Source organism: Cavia porcellus, unplaced genomic scaffold, assembly GCF_034190915.1.
Source record: "Cavia porcellus strain 051 isolate PalLab524CR breed Dunkin Hartley unplaced genomic scaffold, mCavPor4.1 scaffold_6, whole genome shotgun sequence".
Taxonomy (NCBI): Eukaryota; Metazoa; Chordata; class Mammalia; order Rodentia; family Caviidae; genus Cavia; species Cavia porcellus.
In genome coordinates, this window is record NW_026947489.1 from 9,776,604 (window position 1) to 9,789,948 (window position 13,345).

The window sequence follows — 13,345 nt, forward strand, 5'->3', positions numbered from 1 at the left end:
AAGTATGAAATATAAATGACCTTTATTTTAAGAATGTGGGGAGAGACCTCTCCCCCGCCCCTGACCCTCCGGGGTCTGGCATTCTCTCCCTCCCTCGGACACGTGGAATGGGGCATACATGTAGCTTAGGTTGGGGGTGGTGCCTAAGGGGCATTAGTGATGCACAGGTAGCCCATTGGTATTCATTTCACGCCACAGGTAAATTGCCTAGGGGCAGAAAAAGCTGACCTCAAGATAGGAACCAAGCCCCTTGGTTCCGCCTCCAAGGCTTTACCGGCTACAGTGTCCCGTCTGGACCAAAATCCTTTCATTCTTGACTGGGTACTGGCCCTTGGACACTGAGCAAGCTCCTCATCCTCTTTTTGTCTGCTTTCCTCCCTCTGTGACGTGAGGACAATAATAGCGAGTTCATGAGATGATGCTTGCAACAAGGCACCAATGAAAACAGTTCTCTCTTCCTGGGACCTCCTGTTTCCTGGGCAGGAGGCCCTCACTGTGTAACACTTCCTCGTCCTGCTCTCCCAGTCCTGTTCCCGTTGTGGACATCATGTATAGCATCTCTGTTGAAGGAGAATCTGCATTTGCACCTTGAGTGTGTGTCCCTTGATGTTACAGGCAGTGGAATCTGTGTTGTTGGACACAGGATTAGAATATCAATATCAGCTAGGACATCCCAAGGCCCTGGGCTACCCCAGGGAGAGCAGCAGCAGTGTTTGAATTTCCACCTCTAAAGGAATGTCGCAAACCCAGTTCTCTATGGTGATGCCAGTGTCAGTTTTGCTTCCCTCTTGTCCTGTCAGTCACCACCATAACTATCATAATTGCCATCAGAGTTATTCTTTCAGATAGACATGCTGAAGCTGAGAGTGATAAAATACAGAGCGGTGTGGGAGTAAAAGGAAGTCCTTCTGAATCAGGGACATCACTGGGGAAAAGGAAGATACATAAGATGTCACCAAACTGCAACGGGAAAGAATAATCACCTCTCCTTCGCTGTCTGTGAGATCCTAGAGTTTGCACTGAGTGGGCAGAGCTGACCTTCACCTCCTGGCACGCTTGCCTCGAGAGCACTCCACCGGAAACAACATTTAAGGCTTAGAGTGGCTGCAGAAGCCTCGAAAGATGAGAACTTGCTCTCCTCTTACAAGTACATAATGTTTGCCATGCAAGGTCCTCCGCCACTTCCGCAGCATAGACGATTAGCCTGGGTTTGCTGCTCTGAGTGGTTTTCACCACACTGCTGTCTCTCACCCTGTTCTAGTCGTGAGCCTGTAGCATCCATCCTTAAAGGAATTACACTGCAGCCCAGAATGTTTTCCCAGGGCAGAAATAAACATGGCTTTGTGGCTGCTCTTGTGCCGGTGTGAAATTTTACAGGCGTCACCTGATTTCAACTCTATGGACGGGATGAGGCCTCAGCTCTGCCGCACTTGTTGGATGCGCTACGCAGTGAGGTGTTGTGGGGAGGAGGAGGCGAGCCTCCCTCCCTGGTCCTGCGTCTTACCTGCTCCCACTGGTGACTGTTCCTCCACAAAGCTGCTCATGAGCGAGGGACAGTGCGCGCACTTGGTCCTGTGTGCTGGTGGGTCGTGTGAGCCACTGTGTCATCACTGAGACAAAATACCTGACACCTCAGATTCCAGAAATGTAGGTTAGCTTTCACTCCCATTTTCAATTAGTTTTGAGGCAGAAATGATGGCATGATAAGAGGAACTTCGTGAAAAATGGCAGTCAGGAGATAGAGACAGTGACAGACAGACAGATAGACAGCGGGAGGACAAGGAGGAGGAGGAGGAAAGGAGAGGATCCAGAATACATCTTCCCAGGCACCTTGGTGATGTTTATGTGCTGCTTTTAGTTTATAGCTGGTGATTGAGCCCTTCCGTGTGTCCGCCCTAGTCTGATTGCTGGTGAAACAGAGAAGGCTGAGGCCAGTTTCCTGTGTGAAGGTCATGCCTTCACAGGGGAACGTGACAAAAGGGACCTGGTGTGAGCAAGCTGTGGGCTCTTTCAGGACCGGAACACCGCGTTTCACAGAGCTGATGACAGTCTTAGCCCTACACTCACATCCCCTGAGCCCTTGCTGACTTCAGCCTGCTACCCCCGCAGAGAACCAAGTGAAGTGGACCCTCCTGCGTTCCTGCCTCAGTCTGGTGTTGAGACATTAAATGAGATGAGAGTCTGTGCCCAGGTCACCTCCTCAGCCCTTCATGTGAAGTATGACACATAGTGTAGCTCTCCATGATGGTCCTTGGATGTGTCCTGAGGACATCTACAGGGTGGCCACCTCCCCAGAGCAGCTGGGTCTCTAAGGTGCCGGGAAGCTCCTCGGGCATCTCCTGCCTGCAGTCCCTGGGCAGCAGCTGGTGAAATGGGCACCTGCCATTTACTGAGCTCACTGCAGAAGAAGCACAGAGGGCAAAGTGGGGAAGGGACTTTGCGGGTCATTCAAGCCCACCCTCCTGATGCGTGCCCTCCTCCCACTTCCCACATCAGCCTGCAGCTCCAGGGGTGCCTGAGTTTGTAGCTGAGTGTGAGCCTGTCATCTCCCCTCCACTCGAGAGACCAGGCCCGTGCCCACTGCCCACTGGGGGCTTGGCTGGGGGTCGTCCCCACATCCCACTCACCTACTCTCCTTCAGTATGTGAGCTCACAGGCCCAGCACCTACTACTAAATGCACTGCTTTTGATAGTGTCACTCCTGCCTAGTCAGAGATGGAGAAACTGAGGCTCAGAGGTACATTGCTGACCAGAAGAGGGGAAAGTCACTCATGCTTTGTCCTTTTTCTGTTTGTTTTTCTCTCACTTACTCTCTCTTGGTACAGTTGGTTGAATTTTTGTTAAATTGAAAGTTAAAAGGTCATTTGATCTGAATTATATACAGCATACTGTATATCACATGTATGATAAATGTATTATGCACATGTAGCCCCAAATGCAGACAAGACTACTTAGAGAACAATGTGGACCTGACTCTTAGGCCTGATGTCACAATCTCATATATATAATTTCAAGAAGTTGACTGTTTATCATTTCAGTACTCTCTGTTTAGCTGAGACAGAGAGCATATACTGTATATGTGTGGTCCAGTTTCACCTACTGTGATGTTATCCACTACAGCAAAGCCCTTAACGCCAACACTCTGTTGATTGTTACTTACTCATGGGGGATTTGGAAATTCATAGTGTTTTATGGCTGTTTTTATTGACATGAGAGGAAGGCCATCAGACTGGAACTAAGCCTGTGATGGCCCCAGCCTGGTACTAGCATTGTTCCTAATCTTTGAAAACTGCTGGGCTCTTTTTCTAAATAAAAACGATGAAGTTCTTTGGGATAGGACTTTTGATGTTAATTTTGCCTTTTTGTTTTCAGATTATGAATGATCATGGCAGTTAACCTTGTTCTTCAGCCCGTTATGACTGATTGTACCTATTACCTCTCCTAGGGACTTGGATTTCTTGCAGATACAATTTCTTAGTAGCAAAATACTAAGAGCACAATTTAGTTCTAGCATGGTTCTCACCATGGAACATATTCTAGTGTAAAGTTGATGTGTTTTTATTATGCTAATTAACAATAGCCAATATAAAATTACCCATTATTTTCTAGAATCTGCTAAGGGCCATTCCTGTTATTGTACCTTTATTATTTATTTTATTTTAAAGAGACTAAAAGAAAACAAAACTGTTAAAAACAATAAAGGATATCTAACAAGATGACAAGAAATTAACAATGGTTATTACGTTGCATATTATCTTTGAAATAATTGCTCAGATGATGCACAAAATTGATCAAACAATATAAGCATTAACTGTCCTTTCCATGAACTAATAGAATTAGTAGTAGAATTATCTTAGCTATCATATATATGTTTTTTCCTTCCTTTCCCCCATTCCAGTTGTTCTTTCCTTTTGAGCAGTTTCTTTCACTGTCATCATATCCACTGTTCCTTTTGATCTTATTTACTCTTTCAGTCTCTTATACTAGGGAGATAATGTGACGTTTACACATGCGTTAACGATTTATTTCAGAGTATGGTCTCTAGTTGCATCCCTTTACCTAGAAGAGTCTCAAATTTGTTTTTCTTTAGAGCTGAGTAGTTTGTATAAAAATGCATCTCTTGTGTCCCTTCTCGGTTGATAGCCATGTGGGTTGTTTCCAAGATTCAGCTATTACAAATGGTGCTGCTGTAAACATAGATGCACATCTATCACTGTGGTATGATAATTTTAATTAATTAATTTTAATTCTTCTGGGAAAATATAGAGAAGGGGAATAGCTGGGTTAAATGGGACCTCTATTCCTAGTTTATTGAGGGAGTCTCCACCCTGATTTCCACAGTGGTTGTACCAGTCTACACCAGCCATGAAGGGTTCCTTTTTCCCCCGCAGCTCTGCCAGCATTTGTTATTGGTTGATTTCTTGATGGCAGCCATTCTTTCTGGAGTGAGACAGAATCTCAGTATTGTTTTGATTTGCATTTCTAAACTTACCAATGATGCTGAACGTTTTTTCCTATATTAGTTTGCGGCTTTAATAAGATCTGCTGACTAGAGACTGCCAGGCAACTGATCCATGGGGCTACCAACCAGCTTCTGCTAGCTCCTCCTCTTTTAGTGGAGAGACTGTGCTCACCAGAGCATTTCTCTAGATTCTTCATCCCATTTCAAGTATTCATTTCTGAAAGCCACCCAAGACAACTTTGAGGAGAAGCCAGACCTGACTCCGATACCTGAGATCAGAATCCCAGGCTTCTGAGAGATATGTACCTCAGAGCCAAGTCCAGCTGAAACCTCTACAATGGCAAACGCACCAGGTCTAGAATCCTTAGCCATCTCCTGTGGTTTCCAACATCTGGGGTGAAGCTGGGAGGGTGGAGTATGTGAGACTTCTTCCAGAACTCCCTCCATGGAATGCTTGGGATTTCCCAAAGCAAATACAGAAGCAGTGTGTTATTTTGTTGTAAGATAAAAATCAACTCCAGACCATTAAGTTATTGTATCTGATACATGTGACATGAGGCCCATCTGTGCCCCCAGCCCTGCAGTCACTTAGAGTTAAAATTACAGTGTGTACTTACACTGCACGTTTTTGTTAAATATAAAGCTGCCAGAAATAATAGATGCCCTAGGACATAAACCTAAAATAACAGAGAAGTCTTAGTCAGGTAATCTTATTTAAACTAAAAATAACCTAAACAGTAGTTTATATAAACCTTGAGCATCAAGGTTCCCACCCCAGTGCTGGTTCATCAAACTGTAAATTTATGAGGCATTTACTTAGCATTTAACACTTTAAACCAGATCAAGCGTGATCTATATTATAGACAAACTCCAGAAAGCCAAGAATTCCACTCTTGACTGATCTTGCTGATGGAACATTCCTCAGGGAAGTCCTCCTCTGAAGGCTGCCAGATATAAACACTCACCAAGTACATCACACTGCTGGTCGGTCAGATGTTGTGAGGAATGGAGAGGGGTCAACAAAGCACTCCACTTTGTGAGCACTTCTAGAATCATCCTGTGCATCTGAAACGCCAGGTTTTCTGGCCAGGAGAGTCTGATAGTGTGAGGGAAGGAGGCTCTTTAGTTTTATAACCAGTCTGACCACCAGAAAAAACTTGGAAGTGGTTCCAAGCCCAACATTCCTCTGTCTGCGGTGAGACCACCCTCTTGTGGCTTGAATCTCCTCAGAGGTGGTTTGCAAACACCCTTGTTGGTTGGGAAAAGCCATCAGATGGCTGCTCAGGAGCTTCCAGCCTGGAAGGACACGAGACAGTGCATCACAGCACAAAGACAGACAGTTAATTGGAGTGTTCATTCTCCATAGGATTGTGATCTAGGTGTGAAAAGTTTTCACAGCCTGAGGCAGCATACACTTCTGACCCTGCCAAATTGTTGGCGATATGGAAGAAAGTTTTAGAGAATTCCTGTGGAGAGTTGGGTTCTCTACAGGAATTGAACCACTTCTGACAGTACAGTAAGGGTGAGTTTATTTGTGGGATGCTCAAGTTGGTAGCAGTGAACTTGCTTATCACACCGCAACTAGGGAGGCCTTCTACACTTGGGCTATATAAGAAAAAATGCTTCGTGGTGGTGGATTTAGGGGGACAGGTGACAAGTAGAACCTCTGTAGAGACTTTCAGATGATTCCCCAAAGACCCAGCTCAGAATTCCAGAACCATACATTTTCCAAAAGAATCATTAATGTTCCCTAAAGCCTAGGATTCTGGAAGGAGCAGCTGGACCTGATGCCTGGGACAAGGTACTTGGGACACCTTGTCACTACAAGATGGAAGCTGGCCCTGATGTTTTGAATGTGACATTTTATTTCTATAGCCTCTACATGTTTCACAGAGTCTTTTGGAATCCTTATAATTTTCCAAAGCTTTACCCATTTGAAAACACCACTCACTGTATTTAGGTGGTCAGTTAAACCGTATGTTAATTTAAGGCATTCAGTTGATGATATCCTTTGGTAGATATACCTGCAAACCTCAAAAGTTAATATGAAACAGAGGAACGAAGGGGTATCAGCCAGAAGAGAATAAAAGGTCGGTTTCATTTAACATAGTGCCTTCACGTTTCATCCACATCGTTGCATATGGAAGATTTCTATTTTTGTTGTGTCCACATCTTAGCTGTTGTGCTGTTTATGCCTTGGCAGGCATCCTGGTGTCCCTCAGATCCTGTTACGTAGAGAAGGGGACAGTAATAATCTTGGTTAACTCAGATAACCGAAATATGAAAGATAAAAACTTGTAATTGTGAGTTTGAGACCCCAGCCTTATGACACATGATAAGTCAAAAAGGCTTAGCTAGGGGCTGGGGGTTTAGCTCAGGGGCTTAAGCACCTGCCTGGCAAGCATGAGGTTGTGAGTTTGATCCCTGGTATCAAAAATAAAAAGGCTTAGTTGGTTCCCAACTGGCCTTTAGCACTGTGATGAATCTCTAAGGAACACAAAGCACTGGGATTACTAACAAAGCAAGTTTAGTTGTTGGAAGCTTAAAAGCTTAAGAACTACAGCGCCATAATTAATATATTTCCTCATTATTATCAAATATCTGCTCAATTTCTCCATAATTCCTGATTGCAGTCTGCTCTGTTGGATCCTGTATCACACTGCATCACCTTTTGTACCAGCCTTCCTCATTTAATGCCTGGGTTCTGGTCCTATGGGGAGGTCCTTAAACAAATGGGTCACTAAGCGAGGACTTGTGTATAGGGTATACATTGAAGTATTTATAACAAAGAAATGGTTAAAGGAAACTTCTACGTGGTGACTTGGCTTTCATTTGCACAACTCTCACATGCAGCACTGAACCATGTAACAGTGATGGCAAGCCTCTTAAAGCTTTCAGTGACAAACAGCCAGCTGTGATCATATGCTTCCACTGGTGTAACAGAGCATAAAACTAAATATTGTTCTGTACAGTGCAATCAGCAAAAGCTACAGTACTGTGCTATAGAAGAAGCCAAAGCCACAGTCAGACCCCACTGTTGCTCACAGGCCTGCACCGTAAGTCCGAATGTGGATCTTAAGTCCGAGTGGTGGGTTGGTGGTCTAAATAGTGCACCTTAGTTGTGAGTCCAAACCTTTGTTAAACAGGTATCTCATTAAACAAGGAGTGTCGGTAGCTAAGGCTGAATTTCAGGGCAGTTATACACCTGACCCTGGGCCTGGAAATGAGACACTTCTAGCAGAGCGTCCCTTTCTCCTTCTCTTTGGACAGCCTGGGGATGAACCACGACGACGATCACTCATCCTGCGCCGGCCGGTCCCACATCATGTCGGGAGAGTGGGTGAAAGGCCGGAATCCCAGCGACCTCTCTTGGTCCTCCTGCAGTCGAGATGACCTTGAAAACTTCCTCAAGTAAGTCATAGAGTTATTTTATAGCCTGAAAACAGTAGGAAGTTCTTCCAAAAGACAGAATGGAGTTCAGCAGGTAGGAGGAGGAGTGAGTCTCCTGTTGGGTCCTCAGCTGATCTGAAGAGGGGGTCAGCGCAGTCTCCTGTAACAGGGAAGCGCTTCCTGCCCAGCGGTACCATGCACCATGTTGAGTTGTCAGTCTGGGACCATTAAGTGCTTACCCATTGGTGGAATACCAGCACAGTGATCCCGCCTTGAAAACCCATGACACCTGCAGTCTGTGACCATGAGTAACACTGCTTTAATGGTGCCACTTAGCTGCCACAGCGCCAAGCACTGCTTGGCTGCTCAGGCTGCCTCCTGGTAGGGGAGAGACATTACCGGAGGAGGAGAGGGAAGGAGTGACTGTCTCTCACTGCCACTTTCTTCCATCATTCCACTTCCACACTTCTGCATAAGAATTGGCCATTTTATCTAATTGGGACCATGGACTGTCCCAGTCGCTTAGTGTCTAAACCAAAGGTGTAGATTTGTAGCCTGATGCAATGTGTTTACCTTGATCATTTCTCTATTTAGTTCTGTCAATCCCTTTACCCAAAGAAATGGCAGTGCATCTCTGTGTTTTACCTGCACAGGGAGCTTTCCAGTCCAACAATAAAGTACCCAGAGCAACTGGGGGAAGTGACAGAAGCATCATCCGGGTCTTTCCTCCTGTTGTGGAGGAATTGTTTAAGCAGTAGCCAGGCTGAGAATGAGCTTGTTAATTTTAATGCAGTCTACTTTCATTGAGTCTTTGCTATCACACAGTCATAATAAAGTGTAAGTTACTTGGTGTTATGTTACTTACCCAGCAGGGTCAGTACTATTGAGCAGTTTGTTTTCCTTGATCAAGTATATAGCGCAGTCCCATTCATGACAGGTGATGTGACTCTGAGCCTGGAGGAGGAGGACCAGCCTGGTCTGTGTGTGCTTGTGCACCTGCAAGCCTTTGCTTAGGGTTTTGGCAAATGGCTGGGTTTTCTTTTTACTCTCATCTGCCTTGCTTTAAGAATAGAAAAAGACAAGCACTTCAGTATTTAACCTCCTGATGGGGCTCGCTTTGGGGAAAATGTACCTCTCACTGTAAGTGAACTTTCTTTCCTGGTCAACTTCTGAAGTCAGTGCAGGAGGTGTGGCCAGGTGACGTACCTGGTGTGGCATACCTGCCACAGCCCGGCACGCCCTCTCCCAGAATCTAGGGAGTTGGAAATAAACACGCTGATTTCATTTAAAATAAAACAACCCTTACTTGTGCTTTTTCTTTATTGATAGTAATTTTGGCTTGAGTTCATCCTTTAAAAGGTGCTGTAATCTGTTTCAAAAGCGTTTTTATCAACCCCCTAAGGAGAGTCCATCTGCTGGTGGTGGTATTTCCAGGACCCTCCAGAGTGGCCAATATCTCATTGCCTTTGGAGAGAGATCCATATGCAGCCAAGTAGAAAAAGAGTAAAAGGCAAACAAAACACAGTCTAGTGTGCCCACTGCCTGGGTCCTGCTGTTTCCCTGCTGCATCTTTCCCAGGGGCTGAACACTTAACGTGTGTACTTGGGAGGTACATTTTCAAGTCAGCTTGCCTCTTGGCTCTTCCAGGTCCAAGGTCAGCACCTGTTTGTTGGTCACTGACCCCAGGAGCCAGCATGCAGTGCGCCTCTCTCACAAGCTGCCTGGCATGCACTACAGTGCCGACGAGCAGTGCCAGATCCTGTTTGGCACCAACGCCACTTTCTGCAAAAACATGGAGGTAAGCAGCCTGGAAGGGCTGGCTCAGCAATGGCCCTCCCTCGGCAGTCTGGCTCTGGTTAGAGGATGCGGGTATTCACACTTTACATATGCACACACCTGCACACAGCCACACACACATGCTCACCGTCTCGCAAGCATTCCCACATCTGTGGCCCAGAAAGGCACACATGCATATTCATCCACACACACGCTCGCGGTCACCATCCACACAGAGGCAGCTTTGCAGGGGGGTGGGAGGGTGACTGTGGACATCAGGAGCCTAATATTTCAACACTTGGACACTTTAGGACACTGGAGCAAGAAAATGAGCTCATACTTCTTAGAAATGATGTAATATCACCCAACTTCAAACCCTGCACAGATAAGAGGGAGTTGTTAAATCACCAGACAATATCAAAGGGAGGTTTAACAAGAAATAAATTGACTATATGATAGTAATAAACTCACTAAGTAGCATTTATTGAACTGTGTCCACATTTAGTCTTGAAGTTTCCAACCTGTGTGATCACAATTAGCTCTCACAACTCTCTAGATTATGTTCCCTGATTACATGCAATGATACCAAGTCAGATTAAGTGGTCATTCCAAATAGTTTGACTGCTAGGTGGTAGAGCACGAATTCAGCTTGGTCACCCTTAGAGCACACACTTCTGTGCTGTGTCACAAACAGAAAGGCCTGTGTTGTGGGCAGTTCCAGAGGCAGAGGGTGCCATGAGGGATATTCTGGTACCTGGGAGCCATTCATTATGTTTGTGACCAACCGTGTAACAGGGCAGGCCCTGCCCTCAGGAGAAAGTCAGAGCATTACCACTTGGAGTGGTGCTTATTTTAGACGCGAAGGCTTTTCAGTGCCACAGTAAGACAAAAGGACAGGAGAAGGTGGTGACTGGGAAGAGGGTGGTACTCAGAAGCCACTTACCAGGCCCTTAGTTGGGGTGGGGTGTTTCCTGCAATTGTTTGGGGTGTGGAAAAATAGCAGCTCTCAAAGCTGGGCTGCTGCCTTCTCTTCAGTGTTTTTCCTCAAGGACACGTAATGCGATGTTGCCCTGAATCCTCCTCTGCTGTGCCCCTGGGCACTGTGCCCGGGAGCCTCCCCCTCCAGGCCTGTTTCCCCCACCTCCATCCCACTAGGTGCTTCCTTCCAGCCCCCAGCTGCAGGGCTGGACACCTTCGTGGGGAGGTACGAGCACCCGCAGGCCCAGTCATCCTGGCAGCCTACCGTTCTGCCTCAGGCTCGCTGTGAGCTGCTACGTGGCTCAGCAGCGTGGCTCTCATTCCTGTATACCCACCCCAGCTTTAGTCCCTAGCATGAATTGATGGCACAGGAATGTCAAGAGAGGGCAGATTTTAAGGTGGCCTTTGATGCCATGATGATCAGTACAAAGGTCATGAGGATGGGACCCTCCAGAGGACCCTGAGCATTTAGAGACCCCCAGTGAGGATAAGGAGGCACAATCAGTGGAGTGTGGGACACAGAAAGGCCACTATGCCCAGCGGGGAGTCCTGTTCCAGGCTCATGAGACGGGGCAGGCCAGGAGGAGCTGGTCTTGCGGGAGTAAGCTTGAATGGGATGGGCGCTGGACAGAGAATAGGCCTCCCTGCAGATAGAGCCATTTTGCTCTTTGCGAGCTCAGCCGTTTCACACTCAAGGCTGAACTGAGGGGGGAACTTCATGTATAAGGAGCTTGCAGCCCCCCACACTGGGCTGTGTGTTTGAACTGCTACATGAAAACTGAATGCAAGCATTGAGATGGGGAATTTTACCCAATCTTAATGAATGAGAAAATGGGGACCAAAGGAGGTTAGGTGGTGGGCCAGGGGTTCCCAGCCAGAAAAGGAAGAGCAGAAAAGGAAACCCAGGTGCGTCTGTCCCTGAGGGAGAAACAAAGATCACCCTCTTTCCAACACAGGCAATTGATATTTTTCTACTTATTTTTTCCTGGAGAGTTTCACCAATCAAAATCAACTGGCACTTTCTGCTCTGATAATTAGTAGGAGTGATTACCTGAGGAAGGGAAGTATAACGGTCACTTTGGTGGCGATCAGCTCCTGCTTGTCACTAGCCCGTGTTCCGCTTGCAGGGCTACAGATGCTTCTGTCAGGGGTGAGGGGGCTGCGGCGTGTCACACTAAGGCTCTGGTACCCCTTGGGAACACAGGACAGAAGGTACATGACCTCATGCTGCCTGGGCCGCCAAGGACTTGGGCATGCCGCCCTGGATCCAGGGCTTGTCTTCTGAGTCAGCTCCAGGCCAGGACAGCACTGCAGGGCTCCTTCCGTTGTCATCCTGGGAGACCTGTGTTCTGGATGACACTGAAACCACAGGATTGTGTAAGGCTACTGTCACTGTTCTGTTCTTGCGGAAACACGGGCTCACCAGTGCTGGCTGTGCCCTCGTCCCCTTCTGTGCTCCTCGTCAACCTGTCTCTTGCAGCTGTACGGCTCTTCCTGCTCTCCCAGGAGCTCAGCACATCCTGCTGCGTGCGGCTCTTTCCTCTGTCTGGCAACTTCTGTCTTAGTTATCTACAGGAGTAACTCTCTCCTTTTGTATGACTTTTGTTTTTGTTTTCTGTGTGCCCTGTATGATGAGACCTACCCTCACCACCCTGCTGGAGACAGTAACCCTGGAGCTCTCAGCCTGCCAACCCTTATGGTACCTACCTCTCCCAACCCTCTCCAGTATGCTCCGAGCATCTTTTCCCATGCTGCCTAGTTCACTTACCTGTTATGACTATGGCTTTGAGAATTTCCCTCTTCTAGATTATGAAGCCTTCCAGGGTAGCAACCTTTGCTTTTTAACTCATCAGTGTTTCTCAGTTATCATGATGAGCGTTTGGTACATATTAGGTGCTTAATAAGTGTGTGTTGTCCTTGAATCCAGCCATGACCCTAACACCAGTTTGTAAAGTGGCTTTCCTGGCTTTCCTTAACTAACGATGAATTGGTAGGCAAGCTCTGAGTTGAGACAGAGACCCTTACATTCTTACACAGGTGATGTGTGACTCTTGAAACCTGATTTCGTGCTTTTCTGTCCAGTTCACCAGCATCACATATGAGACTTTGTCACGCATCTTGCAGGCATCCCTGCAAACCATTCTCGTGGATTCCTCTCAGGACAAGAAACCACTCAAGGCAATGCAATGAGGTTAGAAGCAAATGGCCCCACGCTGGCTCCTTGTGAGTGTCTCTCTTTGTGCCTTAGTATATCTTTACTGGTAAAATTTCAGGATTCTGCAAGTTAATGTAGATAAAGTACTAAGACGTGCATCTGACAGAAAGTCAGTCCCTAGTCAGGTTAACTGATACATGTTAAATACCTGTGCTATTATTTCCTTTCTAGATAATGCCAATTCCTGTCTGCAAGGAGGCAACAGTAATCTGTGTATCTCTGTGATCGGTGCTTCTCTGTATAGAACTCTGGGGACTGAGATATTAAGCATTGTCTGAAGCAAGTACTTCTCATACAAACAGACACCCAGAGCTAATCAGGAAAGTTTTTTTAATATGTTCATGATGGGGCCGTAAATAGTATGCCTTGGTGCTGGGCAGCTCTCAGCCTTTGGTGGTAGATGCATGACTGTCCCATTAGGGGTGGTTATGCATTTACCACTTGTGATACAAACCTCCCAATGAGACAGTCGTGCATATACTACTGGTGGTTCAACCTAATGGTAACATGTTAATCCAAAGGTG

General features: G+C 46.5%; 1 protein-coding gene across 3 annotated transcripts in view; it reads left to right on the plus strand.

The window, feature by feature from the left end:
• The window catches only part of Adamts17 (ADAM metallopeptidase with thrombospondin type 1 motif 17), a 327,254-nt gene that overhangs the window by 148,948 nt on the left and 164,961 nt on the right, over positions 1-13,345 (plus strand). For all 3 annotated transcript variants that reach the window (XM_063249924.1, XM_063249925.1, XM_063249927.1), the window contains exons 9-10: positions 7,733-7,873; positions 9,500-9,650. In XM_063249924.1, coding sequence (XP_063105994.1) covers positions 7,733-7,873; positions 9,500-9,650 — 292 coding nt within the window. The remainder of the gene's footprint in view (positions 1-7,732; positions 7,874-9,499; positions 9,651-13,345) is intronic.